Genomic DNA, 25,346 nt, shown 5'->3' with positions numbered 1-25,346 from the left:
AGGTATTAGGGTGATGACAGGTAGTAGGGCTATGATAGGTATTAGGGCTATGATAGGTATTAGCGCTATGATATGTATTAGAGCCATGATAGGTAGTAGGGCTATGATAGGTATTAGGGCCATGATATGTATTAGGGCTATGATAGGTCTTAGCGCTATGATATGTATTAGGGCTATGATAGGTATTAGGGCTATGATATGTATTAGGGCTATGATAGGTATTAGGGCTATGATAGGTATTATGGCTATGATAGGTATTATGGCTATGATAGGTATTAGGGCTATGATAGGTATTAGGGTGATGACAGGTAGTAGGGCTATGACAGGTAGTAGGGCTATGATAGGTATTAGGGCTATGATATGTATTAGGGCTATGATAGGTATTAGGGCCATGATATGTATTAGGGCTATGATAGGTCTTAGCGCTATGATATGTATTAGGGCTATGATAGGTATTAGGGCCATGATATGTATTAGGGCTATGATAGGTCTTAGCGCTATGATATGTATTAGGGCTATGATAGGTATTAGGGCTATGATAGGTATTAGGGCTATGATATGTATCAGGGCTATGATTGGTATTAGGGTCATGATAGGTATTAGGGCTATGATAGGTCTTAGCGCTATGATATGTATTAGGGCCATGATAGGTATTAGGGCTATGATAGGTATTAGGGCCATGATATGTATTAGGGCTATGATAGGTCTTAGCGCTATGATATGTATTAGGGCTATGATAGGTATTAGCGCTATGATATGTATTAGGGCCATGATAGGTATTAGGGCTATGATAGGTATTAGGGCCATGATATGTATTAGGGCTATGATAGGTCTTAGCGCTATGATATGTATTAAGGCTATGATAGGTATTAGGGCCATGATATGTATTAGGGCTATGATAGGTCTTAGCGCTATGATATGTATTAGGGCTATGATAGGTATTAGGGCTATGATAGGTCATAGGGCTGTGATAGGTATTAGGGCTATGATAGGTATTAGGGCTATGATGGGTATTAGGACCATGATAGGTATTAGGGCTACGATAGGTATTAGGGCTACGTTAGGTATGCTGTTAGTAGTAAAGGATGCCCTTATTTTACATAGATTAAAGCAAGTTTCAGAACTTAATTTTGTTTACCTACAAACTGCATCAACGCTTTCCATGCAGTTTGTTAATTGACGACATAATATCTTCCCAGCCGAATGATCTTTTGGTCTAATATCACTATCAGCGAAAGAGTTATCAACCCTTCGCAGAAAGTGAAAATCTGGCATATATATGAGCCATCCTTTTTGTGGTAATCAATAGTCATATTTTACAACATGTTTTCTACAGAATACCACAGCAAGTAAACTAACTAAAAAGCAGTGTACAAAAAAAGTTATAGTCTATCTAAAAAACTCGTGAATAGTCGAGTCTAACTAATATAATAATATTGGAACTGAAAGATAGGCGTAGACATCATGTTCAATGGGTTCATCAGAGGCAAACTGGAGCGGCACAAGATAAACACAAGTTCTATATTCTATTTACCTAATTACTACTGGTTTGAGAGCATGTTTTGACAATTTTATATGGGTTGCTGGTTGGGAGCATAGAGTTATCTCTATGGTCTATATAATGGGTTCATCAGAGGCAAACTGGAGCGGCACAAGATAAACACAAGTTCTATATTCTATTTACCTAATTACGACTGGTTTGAGAGCATGTTTTGACAATTTTATATGGGTTGCTGGTTGGGAGCATAGAGTTATCTCTATGGACTATATAATGGGTTCATCAGAGGCAAACTGGAGCGGCGCAAGATAAACACAAGTTCTATATTCTATTTACCTAATTACTACTGGTTTGAGAGCATGTTTTGACAATTTTATATGGGTTGCTGGTTGGGAGCATAGAGTTATCTCTATGGTCAATATAATGGGTTCATCACAGGCAAACTGGAGCGGCACAAGATAAACACAAGTTCTATATTCTATTTACCTAATTACTACTGGTTTGAGAGCATGTTTTGACAATTTTATATGGGTTGCTGGTTGGGAGCATAGAGTTATCTCTATGGACTATATAATGGGTTCATCACAGACAAACTGGAGCGGCACAAGATAAACACAAGTTCTATATTCTATTTACCTAATTACTACTGGTTTGAGAGCATGTTTTGACAATTTTATATGGGTTGCTGGTTGGGAGCATAGAGTTATCTCTATGGTCTATATAATGGGTTCATCAGAGGCAAACTGGAGTGGCACAAGATAAACACAAGTTCTATATTCTATTTACCTAATTACTACTGGTTTGAGAGCATATTTTGACAATTTTATATGGGTTGCTGGTTGGGAGCATAGAGTTATCTCTATGGTCTATATATGCATTATCTCAAGGGGAAATAATTCTATGGTTGGGAGGGCAATTAAAATACCAGATGTGTTGGAGAAATTAGGAGTGCTTTTAACACCACAAAGCTGCTAGTAATACATGGATAATACCAACTGCTTTAGTCCGATGATAACTACACTCATTTGATCAAAAAACTTTGCCCCTGTATGTCTGACGTGTACACCGTATTAACTTTTCTATGAACAAGCATTAGAACAAGCATTAGACCAAGCATGTCAAAATTTAGATTTTTGATTTTTCACGACAATATGGCTCTTCCATAACAAATATCAGCCAGTTGAAAATTTACTAAACTTAGAGATGAGCAGCAATGCAAACAAAATCCCAACATATATCACTGGTAGTTTTAATGGAAATGTGACGAGCCATTCATGTTCATTTGAGGTTTTATTTGAATGTCTGCTCAGCATCAAATTAGGGAAGTTACCAACTGGCTGTTATTTATTGCTGAAGTACCATAATGCTACTAAAAATCAAATACCTAAACTTTGACATGATTGTTTGTCAATTCGCCAATTCATAAGGTTGCACCAGAGCCATCGAGTTACACTGGATGGCTCGGGGTTGCACAATTTGGTCATGTGATTAGGTATTTTTCAACGACTTACTTTTTGTCTCCAATGTCATTAGTATTTATTTACCTTGCTAATTTAAAAATTTAAAATTATTCAGAATTGCATAAAAATACTATGTGACATGAAATAATCTAAAACTAGGTACTAAAAACCGGAAACAGTATAAGGCTGAAACTGAAGAAAAAGGTGTCCGAGTCGCAGCGTGACTACGTAAATGTTTGAACTATTCTAAATAAATTTGGACAATTGATTGCGACTAGCGCATGAGATTGATTATTTTTTGTTGTCTCTATTGTTTTAGCGCTGCCTCACTTTACCCGGTCTGGATCAGAGCTAAAACACAATGTAAACAGTACATAAAAATAGTTTTAAATACCCAGTATTGTAATGCGTCTATGGAGAATTACCTTTCAATTTGGTGTTGAGAAGTTTTCTGTGTATATTTTTATATGCGTGTTTAATGCATTCTTTGAAGTTAATTGTACCCTCACTTATCTACTAAAATAGAGTACGATATACAGTGTATCTACCACAGCGAATACTAATTAAAAGTACACGACAACGTAAGGTACCAGATGTTTTAATGTGGTTATTAAAATTGTATAAATTCAATCTACGTTTGGCATGTTTTATTTTCAATTTGTTGCAGCGTAAAAGAATAATGTAATCTAATTTGAACATTCATATTATATGGTTTGTCCACATCAGATCAACATTAGATTTTTTATCTTAACCCCTGAAGATGGTTTCCTTTGAAGAAAGCGGTGTAGTATTATGTGAGAGGTGGTAGAGTGATAAGTTTTGCTGTGTGTATAACTTCAGCTATTTTTCCATGGTTGATATGTAATATTGAGTGCTTCGTGCTCGATATTTAAGCTCTTACCAATCCAGATATTGCTAAATTGATGAGAACAACATGACCAATGAGATTTTGGTCAACTACGCTTATTACTTTTTATTTGTATGCTCGACATTAAAGGGCACAGAACGCTGATATTCATCAACTCTCGAAACATTTTGTTATTTAAAAATAAGGGTTTCACTTCTTTACGTTAATCACAGTTTCCCCAGGTAGGGCTTTAGAGGGATATGTCTACTGAGGCTTGAGTCTGTGGTTAGATTGTAATTTCAGTGATACAGTTTGGAAGGTGATAAAATAGTTTGTACGTACAAAGTTACAGACACGGTGGCAGGGTTTGTGATGGAGATATTAAGTCATATGCTCAGTAATAACAACATGAAATGGTATGAGACTAATAGAATAAATGCAATCAGCGTTTACCTACGGTAAAAAACTTTTTTCCATGATGGTAAAAAAGTTCAGTTTATTGTTAGTGTTAATATGGGAAGTAATGGAGCCTGTGCGAGATGAGTAGTGATTGGAGGGATGTAATCAAAATTTGTTAAATGGTGCTATTTCATGTAATAAAATTTGGTCTTTCGTTTTAAGGTCAGTCTGCTTCCTTCTGTCCTTGAGAGTGTCCCAGTTTGATGCTTGCATTAGGTCAGTGATGTGATCAAATTTATGAATGTTATGTGCCCATCGAAATGCTTTACGATTAGTTGATTCTTCAAGTAAGTTTATATGTTTATGAAGATAGGGTGACCAGACTACACAGCTGTATTCTACAATTGGTAGACATATTGCTTTCTGGCAATATAATGATTTGGTTTCTGAAGAAGTAGATTTAAGAGTTCTCATTAAGAGGTAAAAGATGGAGCTTGCTTTTGCTTTTGAGACAGTTTTAGTGATGTGTTGGTCAAAGCTCAGTTTTGAATCTATTAGAACACCTAGCTGTGTGAAGCTTAAGACAGTGGTTAGAGTTGTACCAGTGATGGAAGAGAAGGAGAATTTTGTTTGTATATTCTCATTGCTTGGCATTTAGAAGGGTTAATTACTGCGTAAAACATTTTTGTGCTTCAAGCTGTATTTAGATATTTTTGCAATCATTTATATGCATCACCCACTACTTATTGACTCCAATCCACAGCCCCATAGAAAATCTGCAAAGTGTCTGAAATGCAACTCCATTTTTAATGCTCATTTACTTGGTCAGGCTTTTTCTCATGAAGGTAATATTTGTAAATCATTTAAAGGTTGACTTGTATTCGCAACCATCTCGAAAATGCCGTAGGTTGGAATCCCTTTATTTCGAAGACGTACTCAACTCGACGGGGTTATTGTTTTGACGCGTGATGTTATTACGTGACCGACAGACTCGTCATGTTTATCAAAAAATGATATGCGCTCCTTCGAGCTAAGGTTAAAAAATTAAACGAATTTTTAGGCTAGATTTTGAGATACATGTATTAGTGCTCAAAGTGACAGCATTACAATGATGATGAAATAGACGTATAAGGACAATAGACATGGTTTTATTGAATACGCAAAGTATATTTGTGAAAATATTTCGACGAATGAGGTTGCATGAAAGTGTAAACAGAAGCCATCTCGTTCAACTACGTCCCATTTGAGCTGTTTTAGAGTGGGATTCCAACCTATGGCGTTTTCGTGATGACAGCGGTTAATTGTTCGTTTTTGAGTTTTCAAGAGCTTGTCATCACATTTCCACATATTTTGCACCTACAACAGAGTAAGACACGGTGAATCTTTTGATACCGAATAACTAATGTGAATTTTGTTGCAAGTCAACCTTTAAGAATTTGTAAGTAAAAAACGTTTTCAATAAATTAATTGTAGACCACAAAGAAAATTTGCAGTTGCAAAAAATTGCAGATATCTTTTGGTCGGTTGACATGTTCTGTCAAGTTAAACATGACACGTTTCACAAATTGAAGCTGTTTACATTCCAAAAAGTATCAATAATATTACTAGCTCTAAATACGGTAAAAAGCTTTTAATATCAGCAGAGCATACATGTTTTGATGTACTTTTTTCTGAAATGGAAAATCGATTGATCATGGTTGGTAAGCCAGCAATAGTTTTTAAGGTATTTTTGAAGGCTATTTCTCTAAGACTGCAACGCAAGAAGTAATTTTCTAAAATTGCCCGCAGCACTCCCACATAGAAATAATGTCGTGTGCTCTGCACTTCTGTGGCAATACTGTTCAAGCATCAATGGCCTGCTGTCTACGCTTACTACGCTTGTTTTTTCTCTGGTAGGCCGTGTTAAAGACGAACTTACACAAGATTTTAAAAGATTTTATCAGAAAAGATTGGTATTTTTCTATCATTTGTGATTGTTTTTGATGTTTGATGTGATCTGACTGCCAGAATTAAAATTGTCAAAACTTGATCGCAGTAAAAACACTCTGAAAACGTCACTAGTTGTTATCGTTGCTATCCTTCATTTTTTCGTGGCGTCATTTTATCGTTGTCGGCCATCTTTATAGACAATTTTATTGCTAAAATCGCGAAGTTTTTGCAATGAAATTTTGAAAACGATGCTTCGCTTTGCAATTTTTTTATTGTAGTATCAAAACAACACCAAAAACTACTGTTAAATAAGAGAAAAACGATCGCTTTCTACAATAATAGTGGCTTCTTCGTGAATGAGCGCATGTGCAAACGACTTGATGAAAAAAAACCAACGGATAGTTGATATCAGCTAATGTGTTCAAGTTGCAGCGTTACGCATCTCCATTCTGTCCGTTTCAGAACGTTTCTGAACTTTTAACCGCGATCAAGTTTTATCGATTCTAATCTTGAAACATCCTGGCAATCAGATCACCTCAGACATAAAAAATAATCTCAAATGATAGAAAAATACCTTCTGATAAAATCCACTAGAATTTTGTATAAGTTCATTTTTAGGGAGATACTCTCAACCTCCTCTCTCCAATAGAAGGGTTTCAAGGCTTAAAACCCAGACTATCTTTTTCTATTCAGTTACCAGCCAGCGTTGTGTTGGTTTGGAAGACATATCAGGAGGTGCTACCATATACAAGTTTGAAGGCTCGCTTGTCACCTACTGTCAGCCGTGGGAGGAGACATCTGTTACTGGCTGTCAGTGCTTGTGTGACGAACAACGATGTCTCAAGATACTAAACCTCCAAAACCTGGCTCTTTTGTGAGTATTTATATATTGTATCATGCTTTGATTTTATTAATTATTTGTTTGTATGAACATAGTGTATTCCTTTTTGCGTCTAAAACCACAAGAGTCTCTTAGAGCAATTACAGCACAATAATTATTTTGGTTGATTGTTTGATACATATATGCGTTTATTTCAAGTTTTCAACATTTCTAGCTATGAATTGTATTTTTGCAGCATTCACGCTAATGTGAGTGACGAAACCTTTCGATTGTGCCTCTTTTCACTCTCCAAAGTGTTTTTAGCTCAGATAAGGATCTCAAGGACCTGATGTAATTTTTCCTACCTTTTTTTTCTGGCTTGCTTGTTTTTTTTTCGAAACTCTTCGATTCTCTGATCCATTTATGTTACAGAGAACCAAATTCGTTTGACAATTTTAATATTGCGTGAATACGCACAGCTAGTAAATGTCATATTTTGTACAACCAACTGAACTGCTGCTGTCTATGAGTCTCATTAATAGAACACAATAGCTCATGACTAACTTACGATAAGCAACAGTCGAGCTAAGATCGATCAAAATTGAACATGACGACCTGTGTTCATGCGTAGTCGCACTTGCACGAGTTTAGTACTGCAGGGTATTAACTCTTGAAAGTCAGCAAGCTGCTCCCAACGGCTTTCTGACGCTGCACAGTTCATTCGTTTGTTGCATGGCAACCACTAACAGTAGCTAAATAATTTTTTTAGCTGTGTTCCCCAAAAAATTCTCTACAAGATACAACCCATTTAAAATCCCATATCGCCAAATTGACTGGTTCTATGCTTTTTCAAGATTGGAAATTTAAAACAGAATTGCCAAAGCCAAATATCTGGTCTAATTTTTTTCATTGCTTTGAGACGAGTAACACAATTAACATGATTTTTGTTATGTGAAACCTCAAAGAGTTTCAGATTCTGCTTGAACCAAATAAAAGCATTTTAACAAAGCTTTTATTCAACCAATCTTAACTGATAGCTACCCTTATCCAACTACAATTTGGTCTAGAAATGACTCATTTCATAATAGCTTATAAATAGCGCAAGTCAACACTTTTATATTGTACTAACCTTCAAAGAACCTCTCCACTCTAAGCTTCAAAGAGTACAAAAGAGCATTGATCGCCCAACCTCTACAATCCTACTCATAATTCCTCGTGTAGCTTGATGGAAACTTGTCCTCTGTAGTGCAAATTAATGAAGCTAACTAACTCACTATGTTGTACATGGCTAACAGGAGAGGTCACAAAAAATGTGTAACATTTTTTTTTCATTTTATAGCCAATAATCTCCTGCATTCTATGGTTGATTTAGAAATTATTTTTCTAAATCACTTTTTTCCCATTATAGAATAGAAAAATTTAGTAAAGCTAGCTATTTTATATATCATTAGAAAGAAGATTTTGTACTGAATAAGATGCAACTTTTTGTTTGAAGAAATACCAATTACATTATGTGCATTATACGATTATATATGGCCGTGTCGACTTTTTTTTGAAAATTAATTCCGACTTTCAAGAGTTGATCCTGATGCTTTCCGCTCAAACATCTGTAAGTCATTACATCTCTATAATGTGATGTTTGGACCGACTTGTACGGAAAGAACACTACCATGCGTATTCGACTTGATGAATCACAATATTTTATGTTGTCGACATCATTGGTATTAGTGTTGTTTGTGTTTATCATCCAACATCATGCTATGTGGTTGAAGAGATCTACAACAACCTCGTTTAGAAGTGCTGGTCAACGGGTTAACTAGGTACACAGTCTATTTGAGGAAAGTTTAGTGAGGCATCGTCAATATTAACAACGTAAAAATTACTAGACATCAGACATGAATTTAACTACAAATTTGTTACAATTGTACAAACATGATCGATCTATACCATTACAATGTAATATTGCAACAGCATTGGAAAATGGAGAGAAAGTTGCAGCTGTTTACGTTTGATTAACAATATCTCAAACTCGGTAGGTCTATTGGAAATATGAATGACATTTACGGTTTTGCTTGAATATCTTAAAGTTTGGTAGGTTATCAACTGACCAACTAACTGTTTGCTATTTGTAGTGCCATTATTGTCAGAAAAAATCCAATACCTAAGCTTTAACACAATTGTTCATAAGACAATGAATATATGCTCAGGCCTACAAAAACTATATCAAAGGTTTTCCCATTCAACTGATTCTAAAGATTGTACAATTTGGTTCCGGAATTAGATATTCTTTAAGGCCTTGTTTCAATAGTATTTGTTTAGCATATTGAATTAAATTAAAAATAATTTTCAGATGTTTTGAAATACCATATAGCTTGAAATAATTTATAATTGGGTAATAAAAGCCACTGGCCAAAACTTTTAAGGAAGTTGTGCTCCCTTGCTTTTTGAACTGCGTAGAGAGTCAGCTAAATAAGTTGCTGAATTTTGCGAATGATTTTACCCTTATTAGCCTTTTTGCGATTTTGGTTTGTCTTTAAAAATAGTTGAACTGAAAAAGAATTTGGAAAGTGTTTTTCATTTATAATAATCATTTATGAGAATTATAATCATCATAATTTTTCATTTATGAAAAGAAAATGTTTGAATATTGTAGATTCTCTAAACAAGTCCTTACAATGTTTACTAGCATCTTCTGTAACTATGTTGACTTGAAAGTGAGGGTTGGTAAATTGCAACATGTTCAAAATATTCATCGCATTGTCAAAACATCTTCACTGACAGTGCGGTCTTGTCTAAACTACATCCAGTTTTGTCATGGTTAGTACGCTTCTATGGCAACCATTCCAGAAATTCAAATCAAACTTTAAAAGCTGGTTTTCCATTTATATGTTTCTACAAAAAATGTAGTCTACAATATTTAGCTCTGTGTAGAGATGTTACAAATTTCTTTAAACCTTTCAGCAGCAAGAGCATATATATATTTAATATATAATGTTATATGCAAGTATATAGCATATATAATGTTATCCATTGAAAGTGCTGCCTATGTAAAAGGTGTAGATATGATAACTTACAACACTACCGTTGTCTAAAATATATAATGTTATCCATTCAAAGTGCTGCCTATGTAAAAGGTGTAGATATGATAACTCCCAACAGCACTGTTGTCTAAAACAGTGTTATCCATTGAAAGTGCTGTCTATGTAAAAGGTGTAGATCTGATAACTCCCCACAGCACTGTTGTCTAAAATATATAATGTTATCCATTTAAAGTGCTGCCTATGTAAAAGGTGTAGATATGGTAACTCCCAACAGCACCGCTTGACTTGGCAGCCGAGATAGTGTTGTTTTCTGATAATGTGTTGATGACCTTGACATACACTATTTTTCCATGACACGCATGAAGCGCATCATTTGCGATTTCATAAACGTGGATTTGGAGTTGTGCACACGTTGTGTTACCGTGTGGATTAAGTGTTTCTATGGACATGCGCATGATGGGGATTGACTCCGGCCCCTTGTTAAAAAAAGGTGAGGAGTTGTACACTAAGTTAATAATTAGCGACGCAGTTACCGACGCAAACATGTGAAACTCGATTGAGAAAAGATGACCGACGTATTAAAAAGGTTTAAAATTGTATAGCTGTCACGGTATTTTAATGCGCATCATTAGCAAGTGCTGTTTCCATTATTCGCAAGCAGATGGATTCGATAAGCGAGTTTTGCCAATCACAAAACTCGCTTATCTTGCGGATTAGGGCTGTTTCCATGATGCGGTTAACTCATGGATTGGCTCAAATTTGCGCGTCATGGAAGCGTAAGGATAAGCGGGTGCCGTCCGAGAGAAGACTCAATCTATTAGTTGAATTGGATTAATAGAATTACTACATACTCTTTATTCATGTACCAAGTTTTACTGGTTACTCTGACTGTTCACTGCTCTTCTTCTCCAGAAGCCCAACTACTCCCTCAAGTTCACACTCGCTGGACATACCAAGGCTATATCTGCAGTCAAGTTTAGCCCGAAGGGAGATTGGCTGGCTAGCTCATGTATGTATTTGTGTCGTTGACTCGGTACTACATTTGACTCTGCTCTCATGTGTTACTCATGCGTATTACACTATAGATGTTTATATACTCTCGAAATCATAAATGTTCTCCATCTGTGTGCATTCTATGGAGCTATTTTTGTTTTTCTGTTCAAGTATGTTGTTGTGCAAGACTTTCGATGTCTGTGTGTGATCTTTGCTCATAAAATTTTTTAGTAACAACGCCTAAGTTTTCTTCATTTATCTATAGCCTACTCTCCTTATGCATGTATTTTATTTTTGACTCTGTCTATATATTATATGTATAATTATATATGTAAATTATATATGTAAATTATCTATATAAATTATATGTATATATAAATATAAACTCATTATATGTATAATGTATATTATATATAATATATTATATAATATATAGTATATATAAGTATAGTATATACTATAGTATATAGTATAATATATATTTTAAATAATACAATGTATCATTACATTATATATAATATATACATTATATATTGTGTATAATACATTACATAATTATATTATACATAATATATACATTATATTATTATACATTATGTATTATACAAATATATAGTATGTGATATATAGTATATGTGCATAATATATGTATGTATGCATATATAATGTCTATTGATTCTGTCTATGTATATTATAGCTGCAGACAAGCTGATAAAGATATGGGGAGCGTATGATGGAAAGATTGAGAAGACGATCTCAGGTCATAGACTGGTGAGGAGAATCCCATAACTCCTTATTTAGTATGTTTATCACTTCTCTTGCCATCATTCTTTATATCTTTGAGTTTGTTGCAGGGCATTTCAGATGTAGCCTGGAGTGCTGACAGCAAGCTTCTGGTATCGGCGTCAGATGACAAGACGCTGAGAATGTGGGAGTTCGCCACGGTCAGTCAGTTACCATTCTTTCTTGTTTCTTCTGTATGTAACTGTCATCAGTAAGGTTGATTACTGCATTTGTCAGCCTTGGCCTTAAGGTGTACACAGTTTCTGGTCATAAGCTGAATGCACATGACACGGTTGAATAATCACCTGAAAGAAAAACAGGTGGCTAGTTATAGACGGGAATGTTTTGCAAACAAAAATATCACAGGCACCACTCTGTGTCAGATAACCTCGTGACCTCCCGCATTTCATGAATGCCCCATTTCAGTTTACCGACGTTGTGAACATAAGTCAAGTCGCTCATTATTATAGAAAAAGTCTACGTGTGGATCCACTACTAAAAAAAATTCACACTCATCTAGTCTAGCATTTCTTTTTCCCAAATATCTGTGTTAAAACTAATATTGTATGATTTGTTTTCCCTGTACAGGGCAAGTGCCTGAAGACACTCAAGGGACATTGTAACTACGTCTTCTGTTGCAATTTTAATCCTCAGTCTAATCTCATTGTCTCCGGTTCGGTAAGTTAGCATTTGGAATATGCGTAATCTTACTCTAGAGCCATCTTTACTCTCTCTAGATCTATCTTTGCTTTCTCTAGATCCATTTTTATTTTCTTTAGATCTATCCTTACTTTCTCTAGCTCCATCTTTACTCTCTCTAGATCCATCTTTACTCTCTCTCTAGATCCATCTTTACTTTCTCTAGATCCATCTTTACTCTCTCTAGCTCCATCTTTACTCTCTCTAGATCCATCTTTACTTTCTCTAGATCCATCTTTACTCTCTCTCTAGATCCATCTTTACTCTCTCTAGATCCATCTTTACTTTCTCTAGATCCATCTTTACTCTCTCTAGCTCCATCTTTACTCTCTCTAGATCCATCTTTACTTTCTCTAGATCCATCTTTACTTTCTCTAGATCCATCTTTACTTTCTCTAGATCCATCTTTACTTTCTCTAGATCCATCTTTACTCTCTCTAGATCCATCTTTACTCTCTCTAGATCCATCTTTACTTTCTCTAGATCCATTTTTATTTTCTCTAGATCCATCTTTACTCTCTCTAGATCCATCTTTACTCTCTCTAGATCCATCTTTACTCTCTCTAGATCCATCTTTACTTTCTCTAGATCCATCTTTACTCTCTCTAGATCCATCTTTACTCTCTCTAGATCCATCTTTACTCTCTCTCTAGATCCATCTTTACTTTCTCTAGATCCATCTTTACTCTCTCTAGATCCATCTTTACTCTCTCTCTAGATCCATCTTTACTTTCTCTAGATCCATCTTTACTCTCTCTAGCTCCATCTTTACTCTCTCTAGATCCATCTTTACTTTCTCTAGATCCATCTTTACTCTCTCTAGATCTATCTTTGCTTTTTCTAGATCCATTCTTATTTTCTTTAGATCTATCCTTACTTTCTCTAGCTCCATCTTTACTCTCTCTAGATCCATCTTTACTCTCTCTCTAGATCCATCTTTACTTTCTCTAGATCCATCTTTACTCTCTCTAGCTCCATCTTTACTCTCTCTAGATCCAAAGTTCCAACTCTCTAGCTCTAACAAATAACATGGATGGACGACTACACTGACTCCTTATGCTTTAGGTATATTCACGTCTAACTTGGTCATATTATTTATGTAATTTTCTCTGTTCAAACCTGATAACTTTGCTATATGGCAATATTTACATATCCCAAGGTGTTATTTGCGGGTCACTCTATATACATGCACATTAGCCATCTTTACCACTCCAAAGAGACATAACACTATCCAATATCAGTCTGATATCACTCTGATATTAGTGGTATTAGCAATCAGGCAAACACACACTCATTAAAATTAGACATAACTTACTAAAGTTCATTTTGATGAACTGAAACTCTATTTTAATATTAACCATATCATAAAAACAATGCAATCATGCCATTGCAATACAAATAAATCACGGGTTATTAAACATACTGGTGTGCGTGTTTTATTTCATCAGTTAGTAGAAATATAACATTAAGCAAAAACTAAATATAGTTACAATATTAATTAAATTAAAAAAGTAACTGAAAGCCTACTTCCTACATATTACGATAGGGTGAGCACGCGCAGTAGCACTGCAGCTATTCCATGCGCTGGGTAGGGTGAGCATGCGCAGTAGCACTGCAGCTATTCGATGCGCTGGGTAGGGTGAGCATGCGCAGTAGCGCTGCAGCTATTCGATGCGCTGGGTAGGGTGAGCATGCGCAGTAGCACTGCGGCTATTCGATGCGCTGGGTCCACATAAGTTGGCATATTTTGGCAATGAAGACAACATTCACCATTTTCCATTTCATGGTGTGTACGCTGGTCGCCGCCTTTTTGGATTGTCAATCAATGTACTTTGATTAGTTGATCATTTGTGCTGGTCACGTGTTTTGTGGTAGTATTGCGGTAGTAATAGTCAGTTTTGTGGTAGTAATAAGTTATAGAAATTTAACTGTGTTTAGCGTTTAAAAGAAATAAAAAAAATGCTGCCATTTTAACTGTAAGCAGTCAGGGTAGCCGAGAGCAGAGGAAACAGCAATCAACTCAAGAAGAGGTGATATTACCGTACTTTTCGGACTATTAGTTGCTACTTTTTTTGATGATTTGAGCCTGCGGCTTATATAAGGGTGCGGCTATTCTGTGGCTTTTTCTTTCACCGCTAGGGCGCATTCACCAGAATCTCCGGTTAGTGCGCCTCTAGCGGTGAAAGAAAATACGAAACAATGCCTAACAATACTGTTCCGCTAGGCACTAGGTTAAAAAGCGTCGGTTAATACGAAACAGTGCCGTAAGACACTTGCGTTTTAAACAGCAAAGTTGCTGCTGCGTTAAAAAGCACCATCCTGAGTTCTGCGGCCTATACAAAGGTGCGGCCTGTTTTATTATCGTTTTTTTTTGGAAAATACAGCAGATGCGGCTTATACAGGGGTGCGGTTTATAGTCCGAAAGGTACGGTACACCTTAAACAGTGCATATTGATGCTCTGTTTTTGTCAGCCTTTCGAACACATCATGGTATCTGAGAGGCTTACATACAAATTCTTGGGTAATTTCTTATTTTGGGCGCACAGTTGGCTGCATTATAGGTAATTGTAGGCCAGTCTCTCACTTGCTAAGAAGTTTGATTGTCTTCATTTCACCCGTGTTAGCTCTATTGTGTTCCCATGTTAGCTCTATTGTGTTCCCTTGTTAGCTCTATGGTGTTCCCTCGTTAGTCTCAAAGCTGTTAAGGCCTATTGCCATTTGTCAAAGAGACATATATGTAACCAAACAAAATGAGTGTGACAAGGTATAGCAGGTCGACAGGTGGATTCATGGTCTTCAGCCAAAAGGTTTAGAATAGAGTGTCATTAGCACTAGTATACTTGACCCACGAGTGAAGTACATGATATATAATACTGATGGTAGACATGCAGCATGATACTGTAGCGATGGCTAGTAGCACTCCACATTTCTTAGTGTTTTCAAGGACTAAACATGAACGTCCTACTATGTGAAAGTCTATTGGTTACAGATTTATTACGATTCCACTAATATTTCAAAGCTCACTCTCTTTATCCCACATGTGATATTCGATAGGCGCTGTGCATGGTTAATCTGTGCTTAGAATTCTCTCATGACTTTTAGCAAAGAGCTATTGGGGAAGTTGATTAAAATGTAGATGAATTTTATTTAAAATACGATATTTAAAATAATTTTTAATTAATATTATTAATAATTTAATTAATATTTTAAATATTTAAATATGATAGGATTAGATTAAATATTTAAGAGTATTGAAGGAAAATCTTATTTGATTTGTGCCAATAAGTTGCCAATAAGATTTGATAAATGAGTTATAACAACTTAGGTGAAGGTACATGGTTGACTTGTTCAAATAACTGACCAAACCCCGTAAACTAATATTAAATGACATTCTACATAGGAGTAGTTCATTGACATTCTACATAGGAGTAGTTCATTGACATTCTACATAGGAGTAGTTCATTGACATTCTACATAGGAGTAGTTCATTGACATTCTACATAGGAGTAGTTCATTGACATTCTACATAGGAGTAGTTCATTGACATTCTACATAGGAGTAGTTCATTGACATTCTACATAGGAGTAGTTCATTGACATTCTACATAGGAGTAGTTCATTGACATTCTACATAGGAGTAGTTCATTGACATTCTACATAGGAGTAGTTCATTGACATTCTACATAGGAGTAGTTCATTGACATTCTACATAGGAGTAGTTCATTGACATTCTACATAGGAGTAGTTCATTGAACTGTAGTGTTTAATGGAGCTTTATCAGATTGTTGGGCAGATAACAACACGGCTAACATGCATGTTTCTTAGTCATTGAATCGTTTAGTAACAGTATGGGTAACATTCATCACAGCCATGTTTTATGACTATGAGTGCTAATCCCATAAAATGCAATATTTTTTCCCAACCAACCGTGCTTTTGGACACACAGACGGACACATGTTATAGTAATAAAGATTTCCGCATCTCTTTAAAGACAGTTATACTTTGCTTGTCTACCCTTTTCACTTTTACCGTTTTATCCTTCACTCAGTTGGAATTGAGGCGGGACTCCAGGAAGGGTATTATTTCCTACTTTAGTCTTGACGATGCCGATGCATGAGTTGACCAGAACAAACTGAATGGCGTGTCGCATGTTCATATGTATGCATGTAGTTTGATGAGTCCGTGAGAATCTGGGACGTGAAGACGGGAAAATGTCTCAAGACGCTTCCGGCTCACTCCGACCCTGTGACGGCAGTCAAATTTAACAGAGACGGAAGTTTGATAGTGAGCAGCAGCTACGATGGTCTTTGGTTAGTAGCTATATGCTCTTTGGTAGCTGATGGTTACATGACCTTTTGGTAGTTGCTTAGTTATATGCTCTTTTGTGGTTTGTTAGTTAAATACTCATGACTAGCTTGTGACTTTGAGCTCACTGCTGATTAGTCAGTTGATCTTTGGTAGCTCCGAGTTGTAAGGTCTTTGGTATTGGTTACTTATATACTCTTTGGTAGCTCCGAGTTGTAAGGTCTTTGGTATTTGGTTACTTATATACTCTTTGGCGGTAGTGTTGGTTGGTTAGTAGTTGCTTGCTCTTTGGTATTTGCTTGTTTTATGCTTTCTAGTAGTTGGTAGTTTTGTGTGTCCTAATTATCTTATACATCTTTCATTTGAATTCAGTCGTATATGGGACACTGCGTCAGGCCAGTGCTTGAAGACACTTATAGACGATGACAACCCACCTGTTTCCTTTGTCAAATTCTCTCCCAACGGCAAATACATTCTTGCAGCCACTCTTGACAAGTAAGTAACCTTAAGTACGTATAGCTCCTTAAATGGCTGCAAGCCTTCCTACATTTCTTTTGCACATTACACACACAAGGACATCCTAAAGGCGCATGTCTTGTAACGAGGAAATGGTGTTACAAGTCTGTTAGGTAAAACTTGCCGTACATCTAGTCTATACATTTTATCGATGGCATTAGAGCTAAAGGTGTGATTCTGCAGTTTAAAATCTCTTACGATGATAATTGACACGTTGACAGCGTGTCACAGGTACTGGACTTGAGACAATCACGCGTCTATTTGTGCTGGTTTGAAGCTTTTAGTAGTCACCTATTTACCGACAGCTACTAGTTTCTATCAAGTGCATATTTCGCTTTGTTAATGTTTCACGGTGACCAATTATTTTGTGCATGTTTTTGTTTGCCATAAGTAATGAAAGAAAACCGATATATAAAGCATTACCTCGTTTTATTTTTATTTTTTGTTCTATAATGAATATGACCCACTCATAAGCTTGAAGGTGAATCGAGTGAATGACGTTGAGCTGTAAACGTTGGATATTGCTGGTCAACGCAACTTAATGTAGTTTTTTTTTATCACCGTAATCTCTTCTGGGACCTACAAATCCTTTTGATTTCAATTAAAAATGTAAACTGACATTGGCGTGTGCCAAGGCTATGCTGTAGCTTAAGGAACAAGGAAGTGCGCCACTCCGTTTTTTTCACATGTAATTTCTTCAGGACACCTAAATCGTTCCAAAAAACCTTCTCTCACATATACGCCAACAGAGCACTCAGACATCTCTATCAGTTTGGTAGCGTGAAGGGGTAAATTTCATGTGAATGGGTGTAGTGATTGCTGCATGCGAATGTAGTATTGTATACTAACAAAATTGTTGAATTAGCCTGTTATTATATGCATATATTTGTAATTTAGGGCATCGGCTTATCCGGTTTCTAGATATTTCCATCACTTCTTTTCTGGTGTGTAAAAATGCCTCTTCCAACTGCTAATGCTTATAAAAACAAATTGTATTGAGCCGAGTGGACTATTCACCTTAAAATGTCATGTGATGTTGTCTATTTACAGCACACTTAAGCTGTGGGACTACAGCAAAGGTAAATGCCTGAAGACATACACGGGTCACAAGAATGAAAAGTACTGCGTCTTTGCTAATTTCTCAGTAACCGGCGGCAAGGTTGGTTTTTACTTGACTTTGTCACCTGTCATTCTTTATCACCTGTCATTCTTTGTCACCTGTCATTCTTTGTCACCTGTCATTCCGTGTCACCTGTCGTTATTTGTCACCTGTCGTTATTTGTCACCTGTCGTTATTTGTCACTTGTCATTCTTTGTCACCTGTCATTCTTCGTCAGCTCGCAGCCGTCAGCTACAACCTCATGCACTTATTCAATACTAAAAATACTTGAAAAAAAGCAATTATACATAAACGATATTTTATATCATTACATTATTCACATAATTTATTATGTAAATTACATAATACTAAAATGGGTTATTATTATTAATATAATATTATTGTTACTATAAAATATTATTATTATTATTAATGTTATTATAATATCATTATAATAATATTAGTAATAATATTATTTATATATAATATTAGTAATAATATTATATTATAATAACTATATAATATAATATTATTAAAATAATAATACTATTATATAGTTATTATATTTATTATTAATATATTATTTATATTATATGAGCGTTGTGGTATTGAGTATGCAATTAAAGGAAACAAGCAAGAACCATATGGTTGCGAATTGACTATTTCAGTTCTTGCCTTCCACCACATTTGAGTCTTTTTATAATATGGTTCTGTAGTTATCATATGATGTCATGTTATATTACACTTGAATGTATGTAACCTTTTTCAGTGGATAGTTTCTGGCTCAGAGGATCACTTGGTTTATCTCTGGAACCTTCAGACAAAAGAGATCGTGCAAAAGTTGGAAGGGCACACAGGTTTGTGTCTCTGCGTATGATGTAGTTGTTTTCTTCATCCATCCTGTTTTTACTTGTTTGACGATGGTGTTGCCCGAAATTCATTTAACTTTTAGCAAGAGGTAACTTTTAATTCGATTGAGCTGAAATAAAATTTAGATTTGTCCTTCCATTTGCTAAATAGTTCGGTCAAAAGGTGCAAATGTATAGCTTTGGTAAACTTGAAAATTACGCTTTTGGTTTCCTTTTAGCCAAGCGAATGTTACAAAGTTCTGCAGTTTGTGCGCCAAACTAGTGCTTGCTTACTACAATTACAAAGCATCCGTTAGGAAATTAATTAAATCTGTGCGTCTCCGTTTGTTAATGTTTCCATGCTGTTTCCGAAGCTGTTCTAATTCCAACGCGCATGCTCCGGTTTAGTCGAAAACCGAATTTATGTTTGAGCTCCGAGATGAACAAATCTCAAAATCTTTGGTCGAAAATTGTGTTGGTCGAGAAATCAGGCGTTCGAGAACCGAAGTTCCACTGTATATAATCAGTACACAAATCGCCAAATTTTGAGTTCGAGATAAATTATTGTCTATATCGTATATATCGATATTGTATATATCCACAGACATGCTTTGAGAAATACATATATATAGATTTGCTCCAAAATTGATAATTTTGACGTTCACTGCAAGGCAAATAACTTGTCATGCCAAAGGTCAACTGTGTCCCACTTGCAGAATTACCGTTCCTGGGGCAGGTACTTGTATACATTTTAGTGTCATTGCTTGTATATTTACAGATGTTGTGGTTTGCTGCGACTGCCATCCTACAGAGAATATTATAGCCTCAGGGGCGTTGGAAAGTGACAAAACTATAAAGTTATGGAGGAGTGATGAGTGACCCGCACTGCTAATCCCTTGAGACGACAGAAAATTGTACAGCCGCTTGTATATAATTGTAGCGAGTCTATATCAGTTTTTATCAATGTGTAGTTCTTCCATTGGTCATCACCTTTTGTACATTTGTTAACTATGTACTTAGTCATGTGACAAATCATGTGACCCGTTTTGATATTTGGCGTAGCTAGTCACATTCATTGATTGTACATAATAATGAGAGAGACAAATGCATGAAATGTGAACAGAAAACTTTTTCATGTTGTTGATGTCCAAAGAACTTCTGAAATTATTATTGCAACACACAGATGATTAAATTATAATCAAAGCTGTCAGGATGACCTCTGCAAAAAATGTGTTACAATTTTTTTCAAAAGCACAAGCAATACTAATGTTAGAACCTGTCAGGACAAGTCATCCAGAACTACATGTATAACAATAATTGGCCATTCGTTGAAATCGACAATGACTTGCATCTTAGCGATGCATGCTTGGTCAAGCAGTATGGTAGAATAAAGGTGACCCTGTTCTCAGTATTTACCACTTCTGAAACTGTCAGATTAATCTGAAGAGATGCATTTCTGCGCGTTTTCACTTGGCCAATGCGTGAAGGACGGAAGTGGATCTTTAATGTGCCCACAATCTCAGTGTGGTACACAGGGCCTCCCAAGTTATGGTCTAGGTCGGAAAGACCCAGCAATTTAGGGTTGAAAGCTTGCTGAGAGTTGTTTGTCAGATCGGCACTAAATAGGACTCAAACCGTCAACCTCGTGGTCGACAGTCTAAAACCGATAAATAGGCAAATACAAAATTGCCTCAACTTTTGCAGTATGACGCAGGTGTTTGGGTGAGGAACAAAACTCCTGATAAACGTGTGCCATTTGTACAGTTAGTTGTATTATATATGATATATATTTCATCTCTCACAGAATTAGTGAGATAGTAAAACATGCTATATACATAGATATTGGCTGTAATTCATCGGGCTGAGCAGGGAACCAAAATGGGAGCTCATCTCATCACAAAATATAATTTAGAAGTGCGCTATTAGGCTCTGCTGTCTAATCGTGTGGCTAAATGAAGATATATACGAAGGAAATACAAAATATATGATAAGCAAAAGGGCTAAACGGCATTCCTACGCGTGACATCAAAGGTCGCAATAAGTAGATGAAACTTTTAAAAGAAAATAAAATAAGCCAAAAAACGAATTCAATATTATTAAATAACTAGCCAACGCTAGGCGATATCTGTCAGCGATGTATGCGAGAAGCGGCCAATCATGAATGAGACATCGAATTAAAAAGCTATTTCGTCGTTTGTTAAAAAGTTGAAGAGCAGGGAGTGTGTCAGCACCAGTCACAGGAGTACTCGAAGCCGTCAAACTGACGCTGATCAGAAGTGGTGAGGGAGCGCGGCTCTTTAGGAGGTGTGAGAACAGGCTTCTCAGAAGTGAACTCTTCATCAAAATTGCTCACATCCATACTTGATCTCTGCAAGGTGGCACACTAATTAGACATAACTAGGAGCGTGACAATGCTAGCTATACAGCTGCAGATGGACCATAAGTACATGTATATGTATCCATGAGATATCAATGAACAGCTACCGTATAATATTGATCAGACATACGTACGCTGGGGATGTACAGCTGTAAAGTACATCTATTGAATGGAATACGCTGAGGATGTATAATTGTAAAGTACATCTATTGAATGGAATACACTGAGTATGTATAACTGTCAAGTACATCTATTGAATGGAATACACAGAGTATGTATAGCTGTCAAGTACATCTATTGAATGGAATACACTATGTGCAGGTGTAAGTACATCTATTGAATGGAATACACCGAGTATGCATAACTGTCAAGTACATCTATTGAATGAAATACCAAACTTACAACTGTTGGGACGAAAGGTGGTCTAATATTTCTCTGTAGCAAATCCTCCCAGCTGAGATCCTGAAAGGTACATACAGGTAAATACAAGACTCCTGAGCATGCATGTAGGTGTGAAGATGTAGAGTAATTTTTATATGTTCTCCAGGAAATGCAGCCCACCGCACCGTGTTACATATGACAGCTTAGTACACACCGCTATTATTATTCCTACTACAAGCACTATTACTCTCTATCTTGCAGTCGGTCATTTCAACAGCAACTGTTTAATATTTTTAGCTTTATTGCTGACTTCCATATAACTACTACTACTTTGTCACTACTACTTTGTTACTGTTACTAGAAGAACTACTACCTCTGTTACGGCTACTCCTGCTTCCATATACCTGTTCTGACATGGTTCATAGGTTCCTACTCTAAAATGCCGACTAACAAATGTTCTCCTTGTCATACCCTAGTTCTTAAATGACCAGCGACCACAATCAGGTTCACACTGAATACGTGCAGATACTCTACTTATGGGACTTGACCATTACATACACACACGAATGGCAATTCTGGGTTTGTTAAAACTCCTCGACAAATATGAACAGTAAAAACATCTGCTACCATCTAAGCAGGTGGAGTTATAATAATTTTGAATGTAGCAAGTGACCAACATTCCAAAAATTTGAATTCTGCTATTTCCAAGTTGATCAAACTTCGGCATATTGTGCAAACAGTTTAAAGTCAGTATATTATTCGTAGTTTCAATGTTAAATCCCTTGACTGGGTATATAAAACAATACCATTAGTGATGCTGTTTATTCTAACCCAACAGCCACACCCAGCATCTACATTCTACACAATGTAAGTTTATGATAATACTAGCCAAATGTCCGGCGTTGCACGAGTTTTAAAACCAGCTTATAATCAGTGGCAGGTAATGTAGTGGCCTGCCACTTGCCATTAGCCTGGCACATTGCCAAAGGCTAGTTTGAGTAAGCTACTACCCGTATTGCTAAACTTACTGATGAGAGCCGTTACAGCAAGCTTAGAGCGTTGCGTAATCCAGAGTGTTATGCGTACTTTAGACGTAATAACCCATATCGCCTAATGAATCATTGCATCTCTTGTAGCTTAATAGATAAGGATATTGGCTGGTTGTCGTGGGAAGTTCTAAGGTCAAACCCAGCACGAACCGAATCTTTAATTCCTAGACTTTAATAGTTATATCTGGACACACTGAGATTATATATAATTATAATATAATTAATTATAATATACATGGTACTATGATACCAAAAACTAAGTTATAATGATGAACCACAAGAATTTTGCTCTGGATCTGCTGTTGTAACTGAAATCTAGATTAGTAATAAGTCTACTGCAGTTGAGAGAACTGCAATGCATACTTACATGGGAGTCGTCTTATCGATTGTAAAGACAACCACCTAATTCGAATGATGAGCAACAGTAGAAGGAATTTTAAGCAGTTGCACAGACCCTAAAGACATCTAGTTGAGACTCACCCGGAAAAAGGCTTGGCGCTTTATATCCTCCGCATCTCTTTCGTGGGATCCCAGTCTCTTTTCTGGATTTTTTCTCAGCAGACGCCTCATAATGGCTATTGACTCGGTACTGAGAAACCGAGGATAGCGAACTTCCTCATTCACAATCGAGTCAAACACCTGTAGAGAAGTGTTGACAAGTGTCAGATAATGGAAAGTTTAACTAGTAGATAAGTGACAAATGTAGATACCGTAAATAAATTACTACTCACCTAAAGCTTGCATTTAACAATTTACAGAAAAATTGCAAGCGCTAGCGAGTACATTGTACAGAAAACAGACTACAGTCAAACCGCTATATAGAAAGTCAATTCCATACGAAATTTACTTGGTAAGAACTGTCTGTCTGTCTGTAAGCTAAGTAGATATCCCCATAAGAACACACTTGTTTCATATAAAGTAATCCGCAGTGCAAAACCCTTACAATAAATATTTCAGATACGTACATACAGCTTTAAAATAAATGTATTATCGAAAAATAGTTTTACTGCATAGGCTCAGGTATAGATGCACAAGTTCAGGTGGAAATACATAGGCTAAAATAGATAGTGCTAGAGATATGCGACCTAAATTGTACTTGTACTAGGTAAAGCCTAATCTAATTTAGTTTGTATAGACGTATCTTAAGTATTCAATTCTAATATTTTATCCATGTTAATCTTTAGCAGCCTTTTCACCTACGAAACTGCAACGCTTTGAGGAACATTGAGAGTCAAATCGCATTTTACAATAAGATAGAAAATTCATATGTTGAGATGATCGTCGGAAGAGGTGTAATAAATTGTGCAGACGGTGAGAATAACCAAAGAACTATCTAGCCTAATGTCAAGATATGCTAAAGATAGGGGAACTAACCTCCTCCTCGTCGTCACCAGGAAACGGAGACTCGCCGACAAGCATTTCAAATATGAGCACTCCAAGACCCCACCAGTCGACAGCTCTTGTATATGAGGTCTCTGTTAATACTTCGGGAGCGAGGAACTCTGCAAGAAAACCAACTCTCTCAACACAATATACACTTGAAAATGGGATGCGTGACACAAGACCGTGCCATGCAATACCGCGCCGATGAACTTGAGACGTGAAAAAACGTAACGATGCTTCAAAGGATGTGAGGATCCATGACATTCAAGTGCATTTCTCAATGCCACCTGAAGTAGAGTTATGAGCTAAGTGAAGTTAATTTCAATTCGTCAGAATGTTTGAGGAGTTTCGACAATTCAAGAGAAGGTTTTCCTTTGGTTGGGAAGAAACTAAAATCTAATAGCTTTGGTCGCGCTCAAGTTGATTGGACCATCAGCAACTGAAGCTCACATTTGATTGGACCTTCAGCAACTGAAGCTCACATTTGATTGGACCATCAGCAACTGAAGCTCACATTTGATTGGACAAAATATTACTAGCAAATCCAATGTTAATTTTATTTCATCACAAATAACTAATTCAATAATGCTTCAGTGTGCACAAAATGGAATCACACAACAGACAGGAAATAGTTAAAAAGGCAGTAGTTGGGTTTAATTTTGACCCGACGTTATAAACTTTGGTCAATTCGGGTGAGCCAGAGTTCATACGCTTCCCTTCGGTTGGCGTTTGGCCATGATTTGCGTCTGACACGTTATGCTCAAATCAGGTAACAGAAATCAACAGCAGATGTTCCATGCAACAGTTTGTCACACTGTTTTTTAACAGGCTGATGCAGAAAAACAGTCATTGCATTACTAGCATGTTGTCTGTCTGCCTGTTTCATGCTTTTGTTTTCTTTATGTACGCAATTTCTATCA

At 36.3% G+C, this 25,346-nt stretch overlaps 3 protein-coding genes across 5 annotated transcripts in view; 1 reads left to right on the top strand and 2 right to left on the bottom strand.

Annotated features, from left to right (window-relative positions):
- The first annotated feature begins 3,149 nt into the window (after window positions 1–3,149).
- On the top strand, window positions 3,150–20,363 carry LOC137398958 (WD repeat-containing protein 5). 2 transcript variants are annotated; one of them, XM_068085121.1, is made up of 11 exons: window positions 3,150–3,186; window positions 6,827–7,007; window positions 10,907–11,003; window positions 11,685–11,758; window positions 11,842–11,931; window positions 12,359–12,448; window positions 16,639–16,778; window positions 17,146–17,268; window positions 18,340–18,448; window positions 19,158–19,245; window positions 20,015–20,363. In XM_068085121.1, the coding sequence occupies exons 2-11, from the start codon at window positions 6,969–6,971 to the stop codon at window positions 20,113–20,115; spliced, it is 951 nt and encodes a 316-aa protein (XP_067941222.1). In that variant the 5' UTR covers window positions 3,150–3,186; window positions 6,827–6,968; the 3' UTR covers window positions 20,116–20,363. The 2 variants fall into 2 exon arrangements, with proteins under 2 accessions (XP_067941222.1, XP_067941221.1); XM_068085120.1 differs by having other exon boundaries at window positions 3,156–3,321.
- Window positions 12,707–13,447, bottom strand: LOC137398820 (uncharacterized protein PF3D7_1120000-like). Its single transcript, XM_068084995.1, has 3 exons — window positions 13,389–13,447; window positions 13,177–13,320; window positions 12,707–13,112 (listed from the first exon to the last, which is right to left on the bottom strand). The coding sequence occupies exons 1-3, from the start codon at window positions 13,445–13,447 to the stop codon at window positions 12,707–12,709; spliced, it is 609 nt and encodes a 202-aa protein (XP_067941096.1).
- A 628-nt stretch (window positions 20,364–20,991) lies between the features above and the next one.
- The window catches only part of LOC137398798 (serine/threonine-protein kinase N2-like), a 36,656-nt gene continuing 32,301 nt past the window's right edge, over window positions 20,992–25,346 (bottom strand). For both annotated transcript variants that reach the window (XM_068084975.1, XM_068084974.1), the window contains exons 19-22: window positions 24,418–24,545; window positions 23,524–23,682; window positions 22,016–22,075; window positions 20,992–21,604 (exon numbers count right to left, since the gene is read on the bottom strand). In XM_068084975.1, coding sequence (XP_067941076.1) covers window positions 21,461–21,604; window positions 22,016–22,075; window positions 23,524–23,682; window positions 24,418–24,545 — 491 coding nt within the window. In that variant the 3' untranslated portion in view covers window positions 20,992–21,460. The remainder of the gene's footprint in view (window positions 21,605–22,015; window positions 22,076–23,523; window positions 23,683–24,417; window positions 24,546–25,346) is intronic.

The sequence above is a fragment of the Watersipora subatra genome, chromosome 6 (assembly GCF_963576615.1).
Source record: "Watersipora subatra chromosome 6, tzWatSuba1.1, whole genome shotgun sequence".
NCBI classification, from domain to species: domain Eukaryota; kingdom Metazoa; phylum Bryozoa; class Gymnolaemata; order Cheilostomatida; family Watersiporidae; genus Watersipora; species Watersipora subatra.
This window is presented reverse-complemented; position numbering and strand designations above follow the sequence as displayed.